This window comes from Colletotrichum truncatum, assembly GCF_014235925.2.
Source record: "Colletotrichum truncatum strain CMES1059 chromosome Unknown Contig_0008, whole genome shotgun sequence".
In the NCBI taxonomy this organism is placed as follows: domain Eukaryota; kingdom Fungi; phylum Ascomycota; class Sordariomycetes; order Glomerellales; family Glomerellaceae; genus Colletotrichum; species Colletotrichum truncatum.
The window spans coordinates 3273363-3293021 of NW_027222405.1; the positions used below are offsets into that span (position 1 = coordinate 3273363).

At 47.8% G+C, this 19659-nt stretch overlaps 7 protein-coding genes across 7 annotated transcripts; 5 read left to right on the plus strand and 2 right to left on the minus strand.

Annotated features, from left to right (window-relative positions):
- Nucleotides 1–98: 98 nt before the first annotated feature.
- CTRU02_212374 (pksn polyketide synthase for alternapyrone biosynthesis) lies at nucleotides 99–7551 on the plus strand (the record flags this gene model as incomplete). The annotated part of the gene is made up of 7 exons (XM_036726994.1): nucleotides 99–287; nucleotides 355–499; nucleotides 558–826; nucleotides 888–1250; nucleotides 1303–2296; nucleotides 2354–6744; nucleotides 6802–7551. 7 exons carry the CDS (start codon nucleotides 99–101, stop codon nucleotides 7549–7551), a joined length of 7101 nt encoding a protein of 2366 aa, XP_036581238.1.
- A 285-nt stretch (nucleotides 7552–7836) lies between these two features.
- Nucleotides 7837–8976, minus strand: CTRU02_212375 (cytochrome b5; the record flags this gene model as incomplete). The annotated part of the gene is made up of 2 exons (XM_036726993.1): nucleotides 7837–8596; nucleotides 8648–8976. 2 exons carry the CDS (start codon nucleotides 8974–8976, stop codon nucleotides 7837–7839), a joined length of 1089 nt encoding a protein of 362 aa, XP_036581237.1.
- A 491-nt stretch (nucleotides 8977–9467) lies between these two features.
- On the minus strand, nucleotides 9468–9871 carry CTRU02_212376 (cytochrome b5; the record flags this gene model as incomplete). Its single annotated transcript, XM_036726992.1, has 2 exons — nucleotides 9468–9748; nucleotides 9796–9871. 2 exons carry the CDS (start codon nucleotides 9869–9871, stop codon nucleotides 9468–9470), a joined length of 357 nt encoding a protein of 118 aa, XP_036581236.1.
- A 471-nt stretch (nucleotides 9872–10342) lies between these two features.
- On the plus strand, nucleotides 10343–12045 carry CTRU02_212377 (cytochrome p450; the record flags this gene model as incomplete). Its single annotated transcript, XM_036726991.1, has 2 exons — nucleotides 10343–10475; nucleotides 10532–12045. The coding sequence occupies 2 exons, from the start codon at nucleotides 10343–10345 to the stop codon at nucleotides 12043–12045; spliced, it is 1647 nt and encodes a 548-aa protein (XP_036581235.1).
- A 516-nt stretch (nucleotides 12046–12561) lies between these two features.
- On the plus strand, nucleotides 12562–14085 carry CTRU02_212378 (transferase family protein; the record flags this gene model as incomplete). The annotated part of the gene is made up of 1 exon (XM_036726990.2): nucleotides 12562–14085. One exon carries the CDS (start codon nucleotides 12562–12564, stop codon nucleotides 14083–14085), a length of 1524 nt encoding a protein of 507 aa, XP_036581234.2.
- Nucleotides 14086–15603: 1518 nt separating this feature from the next.
- On the plus strand, nucleotides 15604–17408 carry CTRU02_212379 (putative CorA family metal ion transporter; the record flags this gene model as incomplete). Its single annotated transcript, XM_036726989.1, has 2 exons — nucleotides 15604–16766; nucleotides 16829–17408. The coding sequence occupies 2 exons, from the start codon at nucleotides 15604–15606 to the stop codon at nucleotides 17406–17408; spliced, it is 1743 nt and encodes a 580-aa protein (XP_036581233.1).
- A 748-nt stretch (nucleotides 17409–18156) lies between these two features.
- Nucleotides 18157–19650, plus strand: CTRU02_212380 (zinc carboxypeptidase a; the record flags this gene model as incomplete). The annotated part of the gene is made up of 5 exons (XM_036726988.1): nucleotides 18157–18472; nucleotides 18544–18773; nucleotides 18825–18907; nucleotides 18978–19288; nucleotides 19343–19650. The coding sequence occupies 5 exons, from the start codon at nucleotides 18157–18159 to the stop codon at nucleotides 19648–19650; spliced, it is 1248 nt and encodes a 415-aa protein (XP_036581232.1).
- Nucleotides 19651–19659: the final 9 nt, after the last annotated feature.

The following is a 19659-nucleotide window of genomic DNA, read 5'->3' on the forward strand; positions in this document are numbered from 1 at the left end:
TGTAGTTCATTTTGTCGTTCTACAGTCAGACTTGTAGTTGGGGATTTGATACCTTCTAACAATTACCGCCAACTCAACTGCCAGCATCATATCTCACAATGAGTCAGCACAGAGAGCAAGAGCCTATTGCCATTATTGGCGCAGCTTGCCGCCTTTCAGGCGAAGCTACATCACTTGGAAGGTTATGGGATATGATCAGCCATGGCAGAAATGCCCATGGGAAGGTTCCAGCTTCGCGGTGGGACGCCGATGCCTGGTATCATCCCGACCCTGATCGTAAAGGATCTGTAAGTAATATTTTTTGGGGAAACTTGAAATCTCTTTCATCACTAATTTGGTTGGTCGACTATGCAGATTAGCGTCACTCATGGCTATTTTCTGGAGCAAGATGTATCCCTATTCGATGCGCCATTCTTTTCAATGACGGCAAAGGAAGCCGCTGGTATGGATCCAATGAAAAGAATGCTGTTAGAAGTTAGCTATGAAGGATTTGAAAATGGTGAGCTGTGGCTATTGCTTACATCAAGACATTCGTAGCTAATATAGCACGCACAAAGCTGGCATCCCTGTCGATACGCTCATGAACTCTCAAACTGGAGTGTATGTCGGATGTATGACGAGCGATTACGAGCAGTTGTCAACACATGACATATATGACGTAGGTGATGTTGCAGCATCTGGGATGAGTGAGGCCATGATCGCAAATCGAGTATCGTGGTTTTTTGGATTGAAAGGTCCGAGCCTCACACTTGATACAGCCTGTTCATCAAGCTTATACGCACTACATCTGGCATGTCAATCTTTGAAACTAAGAGAAACCAACATGGTAAGTGAAGGCCATATTTTGAAAGCAGGTAAAGGCAAGCTAGCGCTTACACCATTCTCAGGGACTGGTAGCTGGGGTCAACCTAGTTCTACATCCAAATTTCATGCATCAACTCTCATCAATGCATATGCTAAGCCCCGAAGGCATCTCCCATTCCTTTGACTATCGAGCAAATGGTTACGGCCGAGGTGAAGGCATCGGCTGCCTCATTGTGAAAAGACTTGAAGACGCACTACGAGACGGCGATACAATTAGGGCCATCATCCGTGGCACGGGCACTAACGCAGACGGGAAGACGCCAGGAATCACACAACCAAGCCCAGAAGCACAAGCCCAGTTGATCAAAAGCACATACGAAGCAGCAGGCCTTTCTTTCTCGGATACCCAATACTTTGAAGCCCATGGCACAGGCACTCCTCTCGGTGTAAGTGAATTAGAAGACATCAATGTCCTAATATAGTACTAACAGAATTAAGGATCCTGTTGAGCTTTCAGCAATTGGGGCAACTCTTGGGGTTGGGCGCAGAGCAGAATGCGGTCCACTGTATATCGGCAGTATCAAAGCGAACGTGGGCCATACCGAAGGTTGCTCCGGCCTGGCTGGTGTCCTTAAGTCAATCTTATGTTTGGAAAAGGGTATTCTTGTGCCTACTGCCGGCGTTGAGAAGTTGAACCCCAAGCTAAAGCTCTCCGAATGGAACCTTGCTCTGCCTTCGGAGAACATGGCTTGGCCATCCAAAGGCCAACGCCGTATCAGCGTTAATTCCTTCGGGTTCGGTGGTGCTAACGCCCACGTAATCCTGGATGATGCATATAATTATATGCGAATACGTGGGCTACTTGGAAACCATGCTACGAGGACTTTCGAAGACGACTCATCCGAATCTGGAATCAGTATAGGATCCGACTCACCTAGGCAGGATGTCAACAAAAGGCTTTTCGCTTTCAGTTCGAGAGATCAAAACGGTATTGAGAGGCTTTCTCCACTCTACAATGAGTTTCTGTCGAATAAAGAGGCGACATCAAGTACCAGATTCTTGGCAGACCTTGCGCATACCCTCTCAGGACGGCGTACCCATTTCGAATACCGCACTTTTGCAATAGCAGAGTCTGTCTTGGACTTGCAAAATCAGATGTCGAAAGGCTTGCCAAAGTTGAAGCGCGGCTCAAAGCATGACAATCCGATCTTTGTCTTCACTGGTCAAGGAGCTCAATGGCCCTCTATGGGTGTGCAGCTTCTTAACAACTGCATCTTCAGGACGAGTTTACACAAGTCACAAGTTTTACTCGAGCACTATGGCTGTTCTTGGGATTTGATTGATGAACTATCAAAAACCGCAGACTCCAATGTCGATCTTCCGCAGTATAGTCAAGTGTTGTGTACGGTGCTTCAAATAGGTCTAGTAGACTTACTTAGGGCTTGGGGGGTTACTCCCAAGGCCGTAGTGGGTCATTCAAGCGGTGAAATAGGTAAGCAGTTGGGAGTTGATTTCTCTTAAAATATGCAATTCTAATAACTTTAAATAGGTGCGGCATATGCTGCTGGTCTTCTTTCTCGATGTAACGCGGTTAAAGTTGCATATCTTCGAGGGGTTTGCTCTGCCAAAGTTGCCGACATGGTAAGCCCGCGGAAGGGTGCCATGCTCGCAGCTGGTATCTCAGAAGAAGAGTCAGCTGCCTATCTGAAGCGAGTGCCGTCCGGATCAGTCGTGGTAGCATGTGTCAACAGTCCGTCAAGCGTAACCTTATCTGGAGACATTGATCATATTTCTACCTTATGCGACCTGATTAATTCAGACGGCAAGTTTGCCAGGCTTCTCAAGGTAAAGACGGCTTATCATTCTCCACATATGGCAACTGTTGCCCAAGAGTACATGGATCGCATGGGCGTCATTATTCCCCTTGCTGACGAAGACCAAATCGCACCAATGTTCTCATCTCTTACTGGCGACTTAGTCACTTCAAGAGACCTAGATGGGGCATATTGGATGCGGAATATGTGCGAGCAAGTCGGTTTCTCAAAGGCCATGAGTAACTTGCTGAATTATGTCCCAAGTTCATTGCAAGGTCGGGGTCGTAACAGAACACCATGGAGCTCCTTCATTGAAATTGGCCCTCACGGCGCGTTACAAAGCCCGGTCAAGGAAATTGTGAAAGCAAGCCAGAGCAAGGCTGCTAAAGATGCAAGTTATCTATCAGCCATCACCCGTGGGAAAGACGCCGAGACTACAATACTTGAATTAGCGGGCAAGCTTTGGGTTTCAGGGCACAGCATTGATCTCCAAAGAGTCAATGGAATTATTCCCGAATCATTACCCGTATCCCTGCCAGATTTACCGCCATATCCGTGGAATCATGGCAAACAATATTGGCATGAATCTATGACAGCCCGCTCAAATAGATTCCCAAGTGGCCCGTGGACAGACCTACTTGGAGTGCCAGTCGCTTTGCAAAATCCCATGGAGCCTAGGTGGCACAACTACCTACGTATCTCGGAGAACCCATGGATCGAAGACCACAAAATAACGGGAACTACATTGTATCCGGCAGCTGGTATGATTGTGATGGCCATAGAGGCTGCAATACAGTTGAAAGAACCAAGCAGGACCATTAAAGGAATTACATTCAGCGATTTGAAGTTTGAACGTGGTCTGGTAGTACCTTCCAGAGATCAGGCAGTAAAAACAGAAATCAGCATGCGGCCTGACAATACGCAGAATCACACGTGGTTATTCACAGTTTTTTCAACAATAACAGCGGGGACTTGGACAAAACACTGTCATGGATCTCTTACACTCGAGTATGATGGCGAAGACAGCAAAGGTTTGATCTCATCTAAAACATGGAACGATCTTGCTCCCGACTGGAAGGAAACCGAGAGCCAAATATCTAAGAACGTTGACATGGATGATTTCTATGACGATCTTGAATCAATTGGTGTCGAGTATGGACCATCATTCAGGAACGTTCGCCAAGCCACTGCCATTGTTGGGGAGCATTCTGTTTTCGGGTCGATCAGCATTCCGGACACTCTATCAATAATGCCATATAACTTTGAATTTCCTCATCTTATCCATCCGGCCACTATGGACGCCATATTTCATCTTCTTTTCATCGCATTCTCAGATGGAAAGCCTTTAGCAGAAGCCGCAGTACCATACACGTTAAAACAGATGTATATTTCCACGGACCTGCCACAGGGCCATGGAAGTATCTTTACGGGGTACGCCAAACTGATAAGGACTGATGGCCGAGAGACATCCGGTGACTTGATTGTATCGGACGAGAGCCGGGTGTGTCCCAAAATCGTTGTACACGACTTTGCTTTAAGGCAGGTAACATCATCCCAAGAGTTTTCTGTGTCAAGGGATGACGCTGCCCAAAAGGTCTGCGCAAATGTCAGATGGAAAGAAGATGTTGATTCAACCGCCTCGGATTTGCTATCCGACTTTCAAACCACACACACCGCCAATTGCGGTTTTGAAAGTAATGAGAAGGTCTCATACGCTCTCCTTGAACTTATGAACAGAATGGGACACAAAAAGCCGAACTATGACACTGTTTTATTTGTCGCCAGCGCAACGGAAACGTCCAGATCAATGCTTCAAGGCATTTTTCGGATGCTAGGTACAGGCCAGAAAACTGGTATAAGAGCGCCCAGCAAATTTCTAATCATAGCTATGACGCTTGAAGCCAAAAGCCTGGTTGAGACAATCTCAACGGCCCATGAGGCTCTTATCGATGTCAAGACTTGGGATCCTCAGTCAAAGGAGCCATCGCCATTCTCGGAACAACAATTCGATATAGTGTTGGGAGTTGACACATCCTATCAGACAATTTGCAACTCTTCTATTTTATCGCATTTGTATGAAACAGTGCGTCCAAATGGATTTATTGGGATGATCCATCCCCTTGCAAATACGGCTCTGAGAGACAATGTTCTAGAATTGTTGAGATCCTTTGGATTAGAATTCAAGATCACTGTGATGGATGAATCAGCAGAGCAATCGATGGTTCTTGCTAGCAAACCTCTAATAAAAAGTACGAGGTCAATTCCGGAGCAGGTTGTAATTCTTCATGGCTCACAGCCTACGCTTCAGGCTCAGACCATGGAAATGAACTTAGCCAATCGCCTAAGAGCGTTAGGCTGCGATATTTATGTGGCAACACTTGAAACATTCCATGATTTTCATGGAAAGCACATCATATCGTTGCTCGAGGTTGACAAGCCTTTCGTTTATCAATGGTCAAAAGAACAGTTTGCAAATTTCAAGCGGCTGATATCTAATGCGAACCATCTGCTTTGGATAAGCCGAGGTGGTGTTCTGCAGAATTGGGAAGGTGGCTTGGAATTCGCTCCTTCTCAGGGGCTTCTTCGAGTGATGCGTACGGAATACCCTCACATCATCCTGCCACACCTTGACCTAAGCAGAACGTCAGACATAAGCTCGGAAACAACCATCAACAATGTTTTGAATGTCTGGACGTCTTCCTTTTACGAACAGCAAGTTTCACTCGAGATGGAATATGCAGAACTTGACGGCTCTCTTTTCATTCCCCGGTTCACAGAAGATGAGGATATCGATACAGATCTGTCCTCCCACAACCAAAATCTCAAACCCATCCGAGGACCGTTGGATAATAAGGTCCCCCGAATGCTTGCCCAGGAAGACGAGGGCCTGGTATGGGTCACTGATGACAAGATTCTTCAACCTCTTGGTCGAAGAGAGGTTGAGATATGTGTGGAATATGCAACCATAAAACAGAGCGCAGGAGGTTCTACGGAAAGCCAGTCCCACCCATATAACGTCTCGGTTGTTGTTGGGGTGATTGAGTCCATATCAACTGAGGTTACATCGCTTCAAGTTGGGCAACGCGTGATTGCTCTACAGTCAGGCCCGTGTCGCAACAGAATTCGCTCGAACGAAATGCGCATTCGACAACTGCCTCAGGATATCCAACCAGAAGAAGCAGCCGCCACTCTCCCTGCTTTGATTGCAAGTCAATATACGTTGTTGGACGTGGTTAGACTTGAAAGCGACCAGACCCTGTTCATTCATGGCGCTGAATCAGTAATCGGTCAGGTCGCCATCCAGCTCGCCCACTTGGTGGGTGCCAAAGTTTTCGCTGTCGTCAGTGGAGTTCTTGACAGGCAACTATTCGGCAAGCTTCATGGCATTGGCCAGGATCGCATCTTTGGAAGCGTTACAAGAAGCTGTAGGACCGCAGTCTTGGAAATGACAAATGGGCGTGGTGCTGACGTGATCCTCAACTGCGGTCCATATTCTTCCCCAGCTGAATGTTTGGATTGTCTCGCAGACTTTGGTGTCTTTGTGGATCTAAACAATGGGCCAGGTTCTCGAAAACTGACGGCGGAACCTGACCGGAACCTTACTATTGTAAAGGCCGACACCTTTCAACTGCTTCGGGCGAAGCCTGCACTTTCGCAGCGCTTGTTCAACAAATCTGTCGACTTGATTGAGAAGAGAAAAGTCTCACCAGTAAAAGCTGTGACTGTCAGATCAATAAGCACCTTAGAAGTTAGCGGTATGGATAACATTCAGGAGTCTGTCTTCAGATTTAACGAGAACTCCCTGGTTCTTATTCGACCAACACGACTGCCTGAACTTCATCTTGACTCTAAAGCAACCTACGTTATTGCTGGAGGCCTTGGTGCTTTGGGCCTACAGATTGCTGAGATGATGTTTCAACACGGGGCTGGTCATATTGTTTTCCTTTCTCGATCTGGAGGTGAAAAGAGCCAAGAGGTGTTGGGTGACTTCCGCAACCGAGGGTTGAAAGTGGACGCTTTCAAATGCGATGTCACCGATGCTTCCCAAGTCGAAGAAGCAGTACGGGCCGTGACATGGCAAGGGGGCTTGATAAAAGGAGTTATACAAAGTGCAATGGTTCTAGAAGTATTACCTTCCAAATTCCAAAGCATCTGAAGCAGAACAAACTAACAGCACAACTAGGATGCAATTTTTGAGAATATGTCCTACGAGCAATGGCAGAAATCAACGCGCCCAAAGATTCAAGGCACAATGAACTTGCACGACTGTATGCCCAAAGACGTGGACTTTTTCATTCTACTCTCTTCTATAACATGTGTCATTGGAAATGCAGCGCAGTCCAACTATGCTGCGGGCAACACTTTTGAGGATGCCTTTGCCCATTATCGTCGAGCTCACGGTCAGGCGGCTACAGCGATTGATGTCGGGCTTGTGACCGACTCAGCGCACTTCCTTGGGGACTTTGATATGGACGCTTATCTTCAGATGTACGAACACCGTTGGGAAGGTCTCCAGACAACGCAACGAGATCTGGATATTGTGTTAAGAGCAGCCATGCGGGGTCAAACTGCCAATGGACAAGCGATTAAGCCTCAAATTGTACTGGGGCTCGGTAGCAACGTTCCTAGTGGTCCATCGGCCGCAACATGGACGAAAGATCCAAAGTTCAGCCATCGCATCAACCATCGAATTGGCGCAACCACCTCAATGGACGACGGAAAACCAGTAGCGGATCAGATTACCAAGGCAGAGAGCTTCACAGACGCGGTCTCAATTTTTGAGCAGATGCTCAAAATATATGCTGCCCTGGCCATCGATGTTTCGCCAGATGACATCGATACGGAAAAGGCGTTCTATGACTTTGGAGGTACGTTTCATCAATACCCTCGAGCTATATCAGCCGCTCCTTTTATCCAAGTACATACATACTAAGGGGTGGTTCCAGTGGATTCCCTCAAGGCTGTTGAGCTTCGCAATCGTATTTTCAGAGACTTGCAGAGCGACATGTCGGTATTTGAATTATTAAGTCCATCACCGCTGTCAAAAATTGCCTTTGAAATTGCTGGCAGGAGCAAACTGGTATCGCAATTAGTGAAAGATTCAAGGGGTTCCTGAGTAGAAGATAGTTGTTCATTTACACAAATAAGGCATGTAATTTCATGAATTTGCCTACAGAACGCTTTTGCTATTGCTACGCACATTATCTTGTAATGTGTTTTATGTATATGATCTAACTGCTAGCGAAAACGCGACGACAGCACCAGGGGACAGTATGCCACTAGCCAAGGTAAGCAACGCCATCCTTCCTATGAACGAATCAGACAGTATCGAGAATAACTTGTTGCGCTTCCGCAGACGACGAACGAGCCCCGACGACTTCAATACTTGATCGGCAAAGGGGACCAGCGCGGCTGTTATGACGATAATGTCCCATTGAAGGAAATCGCGGGCTCCATCAGCAATCATCATGGGCGAAACAAGATTAAGTTGCTTCGAGGGCCAGAATACCCCACGGATACCGCTACTTATGGAACCAAGCAGAGCCCATCCATGACCTACCGTGGCCACGGCTCCTGAGATAACTAATGATGTCGCGACAAGGCTTTCCGACTTTATAGGTGGCGATTTCCATTGATATGAGCCTTGCGCCTTTTTCTGGACTGAAGAAAAGAACGGATGCGCAAGAGCAAGTGCAAGTGGTGTGAACCGGTAAAAAGCAATAATCCCTTGCCGCAGGCCAGTATCACAACCTGGATTGAAAGCGGGGTATAGGAGCATTGCCGGTGTAATTGACCCCAGGATTGCGGTTGGAATCAACGCAAGAGCCTCTGTTGGATCAGATGGACCGATTGGACGTTGTTCGTCTGTCTCGGTCTCATTATCGCGGAGAAAGCCCTCAGCATGTGAAAAACAGTAAAGGGGATACACGGCTGCAGCACCCCAAGCTTGGTTGTAGACGCCCCAAAAGAGATGCTCCCTGTCACTATGTCAGCTATTTTCCCCTGTAAATTCTAGCGCAAAGGCCTACCAAGTCGCCCACCAAGGCCTTTTCCCTCGATTCCATCCAAGAACCAGCATGCAATGCGACATCGTCTGCATAGTCGTAAACAAACTGATGAGTAGCATTCGATCATTCGCGGAGCCATTGCTTAAAATGTTATTGTAAAATATGACTGCAGGGATGAGATACTGGTCTACTCCTGCGAGACCTGTGAAGCTGGTTCTGAGTGCATCGCCGTTCGGGAAGATTCCTGTTCGTTTCACTGACCCAATAGCTCCTGCCACGCCGCTACGTACCATCCGCCCCCAGAGGGAATCGTATCCAACAAGACTCAAGCCGAGAAAATACGTGTGCATTGCGAGATGAATCAATATGCTCGTAGTGTCATGTCTTGGGAGGATTCACAGATCATGAGGGGAATCGACTGACTTTTAACCCTGATAATAACCTTTACTTTTCATCTTTTCATGTCATCATCGTCCTAATGTACGAGTCATGCGATATGCGCAGTCAAAACCAGCATTCAGGAATTGCCCATTTTCTTTTTCAAATATTTGATCTGTTCACTTTGTGACTGAAGTACGAAGGGTACTCCCAGACCTCTTTGTAGTAGTGCAAGGTCTTAGTGAACTTCGCATACAGATAGAAGTACCCACTTATGCTAGTAACAATAGCAACTAATATAAGAGGCGACAAAACTCGTGTTGTTGAGGCAGACGACGCCAACAGAACAACCGTCTTTTCGGGCATACTTTTTTGAAAACGCCAATGACTGATGAGTCCCGCAGCTATGAGAAAACCAACCACCCACAATCCACGCGATGGAACAGGTTTGACCGATGTGCTTCTAAGCTGAGCACGATATGTACCCCAGACTTGGCTCGGTTTTTCGGCGTCCTCTTCCTCGATCTGTCGATAGAATCAGCAGGGCAATTGCAATCGCGAGATCTAGCCACACTGAACGTACACCACTTTCAAGAGTGCCAACTTGAAACCTCTGTAGTACTTTGTACGCATCATCAGAATGGCCAACGTACTCAAAACTTTCAGTACCGTCAGACCCTGCAACGTCCTTCAAAACTTCGATCCCCCCAGGGTGGTCCTCTACATATCCAGTCACATCGTAAACTGCATTGGGTCAGAGCAACATCTAATGAATTCCATAGAAATCTTACCTCTTCCCCGGATCGATACCCAGAGATCGTGTACGTTGTGATGTTTCGAAACTTCTGCCTCAGTGAAGACCGTCATCTTTGAGCTTGTTGAATTCGCTTGAATTCGCCGTCTATCCAGTACTTTGGTAGCTTGATGATTATTACCGTCATACTAGTTGGGCCATCGTTTGACTGACAGAAGTCCGGTATTCCACATTTGCTCTAGTCATTTTACCAGGATCCCCATCTATTGATTCCGGCGTGGGTTGTAGAACGGCTTAGCCAAAAGTGGTAATCGTTCCAGTTTGGTGGCCGTGGACCGTTCCTCATTTGGTCTTCGGCTTAACATATCCAGCACCTCCGACTAAATCATCTAGGAAGATCCCTGTTTCTTTTCAAACCAGGTAGACGACCGACAGGATTCACTGCAGCGACATTGATAGACATCGTGGCCAACATATTGAACCGGTGAAATGGTGTTTTACGGCCACATCTCAGCCTGATGACTTATTGCGGTTTACACACTGAGCTCATCAACGTCTGAGGCTGTCTTTTCATCATTGTCACGATGTTCCAACAACAGTTTACTATTGGCCGTGGTGCTTTTGAGCAATGTCATACTTTGAGCTTGCCCAGTATCAAGAGTATGCAAGAGTTGAGGGCCGGCATAGCAAAGATCTTCTCAGTTTCGGATTGTGACTGTGAGCCCCAAAAGAAATACTCCACCTCGTGAAAATCATAGCTAACAGTGCCCAAGCAATCTGCTTTTACAGCCGAAGAGACATCCTTACATCTCTGAATGAAATTGAGCAATGTGAAGCTCCCGTCCAAGTTCGAGTTAATGGAGAGGTTGTAAGAGAGCCACCTGGGCCAGATCCATTACCCTATGTCGGAAACCGTTATGAACTGTATCCGGACCCTCTTGGCAACTATGACCGCCTGTTTGATCGATACGGCTCAGTCATCAAGACCGTCAACATGGGCACCACCATCTATCTGACTAATGATCCTGATGTTTCCCGTGAAGTTCTTCGGGAAGGAAAGTACTTCACCAAGACTACGTCAGATCCAAGCCATCCACTGTACTACATGCGTAACAACGAAGCGCTTTTCACCTGCGACAGCGATGCACCAGCATTCAAACTCGCGCATAAGTACATTCCTCCCAGCTTGACGCCAAAGGCAGTTCGTCACTATACCCCAATTATACAGGCTTGTGTGGATAGGTCATTCAGCGTCTTCGATGAATTGGATGAGAAGGACATGGCTTTCAACGTGTATCACTACACGTTCAAGATGGCTGGCGAGATTATATGGAAAGTCATTCTTGGCATGGATCTGGGTCACTTTGAATCCATCGACTCCAGGCCTCATGAGACAATTCTACTTCTGGGGGAGTACCTCTCCCTGATGAAGAAAACTTCCCTTCGTGGAAGCTGGTATGGGTATCTTCCTTTTGGTGTACCCAAACGTCTTCGCCTCGTAAGACAGCTCCTGTGGGATGGTGTCGCTAAGGGTATCGATGAATCAGTCCAGACCTCAGGGGATCTACCGATGAAGGATGCTGCACTTCATGCAACTTGCGTTGCAGATTACTTACGCCGCGCCACGGATGAGAATGGTGAGAAGTTGCCTGAGAATCTCATGCTTAGCAACTGCGTCATTATGATAGGTGCAGGATTCGTCACCACTTCATCACTGCTCGCATGGTTGATCTACTCTCTTGTGAAATATCCAGGCAACCAGCAGCGCTTGCTTCAAGAACTCATCGACCACGGAGCAACGCCAGATAAGAAGTGGTCATACGATGAGCTCAACGAAATGCCATTCCTTGATAAATTTGTCAAGGAGACGCAGAGAATGCACAACCCCTCTTTTCAGACGGCCCGTAACGCGAGAGAAGATGTAGTTCTTCCAGGTGGCTATTTTCTTCCCAAAGGCTCGGTTATCATTCCCACCTTCCCATCTATACACAAGAATGCAAACCATTGGGACAATCCCACTCGTTTTGACCCTGATAGATGGGATACTGAAGCTGTCAAGGATAAACACAAGATGTCATATACTCCATTTGCAGCGGGTACTCGAGGCTGCGTGGGATACAATCTTGCCTTGCTGGAGGTCAAAAGCGTGATGGCGAAGTTGGTTTACCGGTATCACTTTGAAAATGCTTCTACCGACACGGTAGTGTATGATCCAGAGTTCATCGTTGTCCGACCATTAAACTTTTACGCGCGAGCGGTCAAGAGGACGAGATGGCCTACGAAATAGCGCATGTTCTTGACTGAATTGTAGATTTTTAGGTTTTGTGTATTTATTTATTTACCGATGCAACTTATCCGCCTTGCAGGAACAGCGCGGTGATCATGGCGTTGTCTTTTTCATTTTTCGGTAATTTCTGAAATCAAAAATATGTTAACTTCAGACAATGAAAATATGAAACTTTTATTATGATCATTAAAACATGTTGTTTCTCTCCCGTGACACTATGGAATCATATCACAAGAGAGCTTTTGAGAGACGTCAACCTTTCCTTCAGCAACTTGGTGAGAAACCCCGCGCCCTCTGACTTCCGTTTTTGGTTTGCTCCGAGTTTCTCGGGGCCATCCCCGACTCATGACCTACAACTTTATCAAGTAAACCTTGTGCAACAATGACTTTAGGGCCAGGCACACAATGTAAAATGTCATTTTGAAGATCATCTTCTACCAAACTAAGCCTGACCTATTATTCCTTCCAATTTTGAGACATCAAAGTTGTTATAGTTACCCGAGTATGCTAATAGTCATGGCCACAAACACCTACGAGACAAAATCCCGCCACATTGACAGCAGTCATGTCGACAAGACGGCCAACAGCATTACGACTCAACTGAGTGTTTTCGATTTGATACCACCCAGAGTATACATCAAGTTTATTGTTTATCTACCACTACAGCCAAAAGTCAGCTTTGAACGAGCATTTGCGCATCTGCAGGCGGGGCTTCGCGAAACCCTTCAACAATTTCCCTTTCTCAACGGCCGTATCTTCCCCAGAGATGAGCGTGAGCCCGGCTGGCGACCTGGACATATTGTAGCCTCTTATAGTCCTTCCGGCTCTAACAAGGAGGACAGCCCTCGACAGCTCATTTTTAAAGATCTCTCAAAAACATTACCTGACTTTGAAGACCTTCGAGATGCAGGCTTCGAATTTTCCGCCTTCGAGGATGAGCTCGTTCTTTCGGCTCCATTTGTGCCAGATCTCACAGGCGGCGCTGATGTCTTTTTAGCCCAGGCAAATTTTGTCAACGGTGGCTGCATCCTGGCAACTGGATTCCACCACTCTGCCAGTGACGCTACGGGCATGGTTACAGCAATGAGAGCATGGGCAGAACACTGCAGAAGCTTAGGTCAATCTGATGCCAACATTTGCAGCTGGATTACCCCAGAAAGCTTTGATCGGAATCTTCTCGAACGGTTGTGGAGCAAAACGCCAGCCAAACCTGTTTCTGAGATCCCCCGCGACACTTGGGGTTTCCTAGGGTTTCAGCCTCCAGACGCGGAGGATGAGGTCCCAACGAGTACGACCTCGCCATCAGCCCCTAGTCGGACTATGGAGTCAAGCATTTTTTACATTTCACCGGAGAACTTTAAGAAACTGAAGCAAGAAGTCCTTGGTGATGGACAAAACGGCACGGGCTTATCGGCCAACGATGCGCTTTTGGCTCTTTTCTGGAGAGCTCTGATGAAAGCGCGTTACAAAGCCGCCATCGCTGCGGGACAAACAACACCTCCGGATGAGATATCATATCTTGAATCACCGGTTGATGGCAGGCCGGACTTTGATCCTGCTCTTCCCTCATCTTATGCCGGAAATCTCGTCATTGTGAACAAAGTTCCAATGCCTGTCGTTGAGCTCGCTGCCCCGACAACGAGCCTTAGAGACGTCGCTCTCAGGATTCGATCACAGGCGGCCAAAGTAAGCCCGGAGCTTGTCAAGGATGCATTCACTCTTATGCGGGAGGTGTCGGACTACACGAAGCTGAAGCACGCGTTTACGCGCCTGGATGGCTTCGATGTTATGATCACCTCTGTGCTCCTGTTGCCACTGGACAAGATCAACTTCGGGGCCGAGATTTTTGACAACGACGGCAAGCCGGAGTCGCTGCGTCCCTTGATGGATGCTTTCAATGCCAACTTCAGGCTTTGCATGGTTTTACCTATGAAGAGTCATGGCGGTATCGAGTTGCTCGTTAGTCTTTTTGACGATGAGATGGAACAGTTAATGAAGGATGAAGAGTTTGCCGAATTCGCGGCGTTTTGTTGTCATTAATAGCGCAATCAGATTAGTAAAACGGCTCTCAATTATGATGGGAATTCTGCTACGATGTGTGATCTAAATTGAATGGATGTTTGCATAGGTAGGCGAGGGAACCTGTTGCGAACGATGGATAGCTCGATTAGTACGGTTGTCGATCAACCTCAATGGACCAATTCAAAGCCGAGTTCAACTAGACCACCTTACGCCGATAGTAGCCGAGGTTAGCGTGAAGAACAGTCGGAAACATCTTCCTGATGGCATCGTTTTAGGTATTGTCTGCCAAACAAGGTCACTGAAACAAAGTCGCGATCATATCAGGCCTTGAACGTAAACTACTGAATCACCTTGTGCAAGAGCATGGAGGCGGTGAGAGCTGCGTAGGATGCACTACGCTTCCACGTGGCTGACTAGGTTAGCTGTTTAGCTTTCGCAACGAGTCGCGTGTCTTGTCTTAGTATCGAAGACATGTAACACGCTGATGCTCTTTTTCTCTTTCCCTAATGTTTCGCTTGTTGCCGCTTAGCCGTTTTTTGACTGCCCCCATATGCCAGTTGGGACGTGGTAAACATCACTACGGTATAAAGTCACCGCGCAATTACAATAGGCATAATCGGTGGACGAGGCAGTGGCTCGCCGAGACAGATTCTTTGCAGTAGGTACTAGTACCTTCTAAAGCACTTCGGAGCGCACACCTGTCAGGGTCATCTACGGTAGTATGAGGCATTTGATGAATTGAGCTTATCGCGCAGAGAAAGGAGACGAGTCAGGAAACGGGATGACTTCCAAGGTGCATGAGAGAAACGGCTAACGTAGTACAGTGGGGTAAATTGACTAAAGCTGGCTAGAACAAGCTAGGCACCTTTTGTAACTTTGTGAAGCAACGCCATGTCATCAGCAAAGCGTGATGCTCTTGTGCGAGGGCCTTCGGAATGCCGTGTCTCTTACCTTGCTCCTGCAACCACATCGCATTTCAAATCCTTCCGAGCAGCTCGACCCGAAAGCCAACAGGGGTTCATGATATATTGCTTCCCGGGTGTCAAATCCCACTCTCTTGATCCTTCAGAGGACGAATTATCGACCCAATTTTAAAAAGCTTATTCGGACTCCGCCTCGTTGAGGCTGTGCCTCAATAATAATCCAAAACTCTTGTCCCATCACCATTTCAAGAACATTTTCGCCAGTCTCTGCTTTTCTCGACTTCTGATTTTCGTGCGCTTCATGTAAAACGCCATACGTTACCTGACTGAACGATCGCAGACTCGTCTTCGAGACAACGAGACAAAAAATATTGCGACAGTAAATGAAGAAATTATCAGCACTCAATATCAGCAGTCTTCAGTCGTGTGATAGACAAGCAATTCCCGATTATGGCAAAAGTTTTTCAGAAACCCCCTTGAGGTCTTTTGAAAATTCCCCAGACCGGACGTCGATCAACTCCCAGCATCACAATTATCCTAATAGAATGCTTGCCACCTCATCTTCTCTAGTCTAAGTCCCAGCAAAGAACTCGAATCCAGTAAACACACAAACATGCCAATCGAGGAGCAAGCCAAGGGTGTCCGAGGCACTGACACTTCAGCTCCCTTGACCAACCTGAGCGCACAACAAGCAGTTGCCATGGCACATTCTCGTGGCAGAAGCATCGACCGTGCTGCGGTGCGAGAAGACGGCTTGGACACTTTTCTCGGTTCACCAAGCATGCAACCTCTCACCCGTCGTCCGACCTACGATTCAACACGTCGGACGGTTTCGCCGCCGAATTCGGTCAAGGCCTTTGCGAAGGCCCGGCGCCGTGGACAGGAACAGCAACCAGAAAGTGATGGCGAGGATGGGAACGAAGCCGAATGCGTTGCCGAGAAGCCCCACGGCAGCAACCGGAGCGGCCGAAGCCAATCTCATGATAAATGTGGCCGGCGCAGCTCGCTAGGTTTGGCAACGAATGACAATGAGGTTTCTCATGCGACACCTCAGGGACATCACAAGGAGAAACTTTACATCGATTTCGACTACCTCGAGACTTTGATGGATAGTCGAGATGGAAGAAGAGTTCCCAATCCCGACCTGACAAACCTTCCCGACAGCGCTATGCCGAACAATGCGCCGATGTTTACCTCCGACGGCGACTTCATCAACTTCGTGAGCGACAACGTTTCTATTTCGCAGGAGAAAGAACAAGACGCTCACAGCAGCCGCATTCGCATCAATGAACAGCATCCTGAACAGAGCCGGTTCAACTTCTTTTCCTCAGCGCTGGAGTCTACGATTCATGCTGCTGAGTTCAGGGACCTTATCCTCCCCGGCGAGAACGTCCGATCTCTGTTTGACTTCTCGGATGAACCAGACGGTGGTTGGTGGCTCAACATGAACAGCCCAAGAGGAGGAGAGGTCTGGACTATTTGCAAGGCCTTTGGTATCCACCCGCTCACTATCGAGGATATCATCCATCAAGAAAGCCGCGAGAAGATCGAGTTATTTCCATCTTATTACTTCGCTTGCTTCAGGTCTTTTGTCGCTGTGGATGAACCTGATGGAATTGAGTATCAGCCTTTCAACGTTTACGTTGTCGTATTCCGTGAGGGCATACTCAGCTTCAGTTTCACCCCAAACTCGCATGCCTCTCGAGTACGGTTCCGTATCTCACAGTTGAAGGATCACATGTCACTCAGCAGCGATTGGATCTGTTATGCGTTGATGTAAGTGACAGGCTCATTTCCGAAGCCACATCAACCAAGAATCAAGACTAACACAAGTTCAGCGACGATATTGTCGACTCTTTCGGGCCTGGTATCAACCAAATCGAACATGACGCGGATGCCATCGACGACCAGGTATTCATCACTCGGCCAGAGGACAACCAGGCCTTCTTGAGAAAAATCGGACTCACCCGAAAGAACGTAATGAGTCTTATGCGGCTCCTTGGTGGTAAGGCAGACGTTCTACGAGCCTTCACCAAACGATGCACAGAAGACTATGACGTTACACCGCGAATGGATATTGCCCTATATCTCAGCGACATTCAAGACCACGCAGTGACAATGACAAATAATCTCGTCCATTTCGATACCATGCTGTCACGCTCGCATAGCAATTATCTTGCACAGCTTTCGATCGACAATATTGACATGGGCAACCGAACTAATGATTTCCTCAGTCGAGTTACCGTCATTGCAACCATCATTGTTCCTCTGAACATTATCTGCGGTCTTTTCGGGATGAATGTCAAGGTGCCATGGGGCGGCGATGAGAACTTGAATGCCTTTTTTGGTATTATGAGTGGAATAATTCTGTTTGCCCTCTTGTCTCTGCTTATAGCTAGACGTATGGGGTACTTCTGAGTAATTCGCGAGTATGCAGTGAGACGATCCGATCACGCAGTCAAGGGGAAACACACATGTACCTTCGCGCATATATGAGATAATCTTTTTGATAAAATAGTTGCAATTCTGCATCGTTTGAGAATTGCGTCTTCCCAGAGTGATGTCGCAACACCTCAATCTGCGCAATTCGGAAGGCGTCTTTGGTGCCCCATGCAAAACACTGCATCATCTGTCTAATACATTCATTTGGTCACTTTCAAATCATGGCTCTCAGCGCCTTACTGGACCCTCCAGAAATATGCGCCTTCCATATATCTTTCTGCCATGTCAATATTAATGACCTGGCAATTATGATCACCTACCTAATCGCTTGATCACTGCCGAGACAAGAGGTACAGAACTTCCTATTTCGGCAAGGTCTGCCGCCCAGACATGCGATATGTGTCTTGGCAGCAGTTGAAGTTACATTCAGCTGGCCACTCCAGCCCCAGCCAGAATATCACCTACCACTTTCGCTTATTGTTCCGCCATTCAACAAGGTACTTTCTTTTTAGGAGTTGCTTGTGATTGCAAAGCACAAAGAGACATTCTGTGCTAGCACTTAACCCCTCAGCGCTTATAAAATAGATGCACCTCGGTGCTGTGTTTCTCGCCAAGGCTTCTCTCGTTCTTGGTGCCAAGCCTGAATGTCGAGGCCCTGAACTTTTTGATCGGACTTGAAAATTGGGCCTTGGTGAAAGCGAACGCCATACACCCTTCATTCACCATGAAAGCCTCTATCCTATCAACTGCAGGCCTGTTGCCGCTGGTCTTGGCCACAGTTGTACCGAAATCGAACAAGGTCGACTACAATGGATTCAAGGGCCTGCGCGTGATTCTGCCTGAGAACTCGGAGGGCCTTGCCGATCAGATCAATGAGCTGGCCGCAACTATCCTCAACCCGGGCTCCAAGGAAACGCTCGATGTTGTCGTTTCACCCGATAATGTTGACGCCATTTCGCAGTTGGCTGTGAACACCACTGTTCTGGTGGATGATGTCGGTGCCGCTTTTGGCGAGGAGGATACCTCCACTGTCTATGCCGGTAAGCTCTTATCTTTTTGCAGTTGAGCTTTTGTGGGCCTAAAACGTAGCTAAACAATCTGTCTTGGGTAGTACCTAGTGAGACTTGGTTCACGGCTTACCACAGCTACGCCGATCACCTTCAGTTTCTCAAAGACCTGCAAAGCAGCTTTCCCAGTCAATCAGAAATTGTTACAGCCGGTACTTCATTCCAGGGTCGCGCCTTGACAGGTATCCATATCTGGGGAAGTGGAGGCAAAGGTTCCAAGCCTGCCGTCATCTTCCACGGTACAGTCCACGCCCGCGAGTGGATCAGCACCATGGTTAGTACGCTTTGCTTCGATAATGCTTTATTTGACTAACAAAAGCCCAAGGTCACCGAGTACATGGCATACCAGCTTCTCACAAAGTACGCCACTGACTCTGCCGTAAAGGCACTTGTCGACAAGTTTGACTTGTAAGTCCATTGTTGTCTGGTGGATGCCATGCTACGTGTCTTGTTACAAATTCCTGACTGCTTCACCCAGCTACATCACACCTGTGGCGAACCCAGATGGCTTCGTTTACACCCAGACAACTGACCGCCTGTGGCGAAAGACCCGCCAAACTCAATCTGGTTCTACCTGCGTCGGCCGTGACCCCAACCGGAACTGGCCATACAAATGGGAGGTCACTGGTGGCGCCTCGACCAACCCTTGTTCTGAGACCTACAAGGGAGCTGCAGCCGGAGACGCCCCCGAGATTCGGGGCTTGAAAGCGCAAGTCGATACTCTTAGCGCCAGCAAGGGCATTCGATTCTACATCGACTTTCACTCCTACGGACAGTACATTCTGTGGCGTAAGTATATTTCCTGAACAGAGTCGAAACCTTGGCTGATTCTCATCCTGAAAGCTTTCGGATACGACTGTAATTACGTGGCTCCTGACGACGCTGCTCTGAGAACCATGGCTCAGCGCGGCGCCACAGGTATCCGCGGCGTTTCCGGAACCAGTTACACCATCGGAAATGCTTGCCGCGCTCTATATGCCACTACTGGAGACAGTACTGACTACATTCACGGTGTTGCCAAATCTACATACACCTACACTCTCGAACTTCGTGATCGGGGTACTTACGGCTTCTCCCTCCCCGCCAGCCAGATTCAAGCTACTGTTCGTGAGACCTGGGCTGGTGTTCTTGCCATGCTACAGGCTGCCTAGGATAATGAA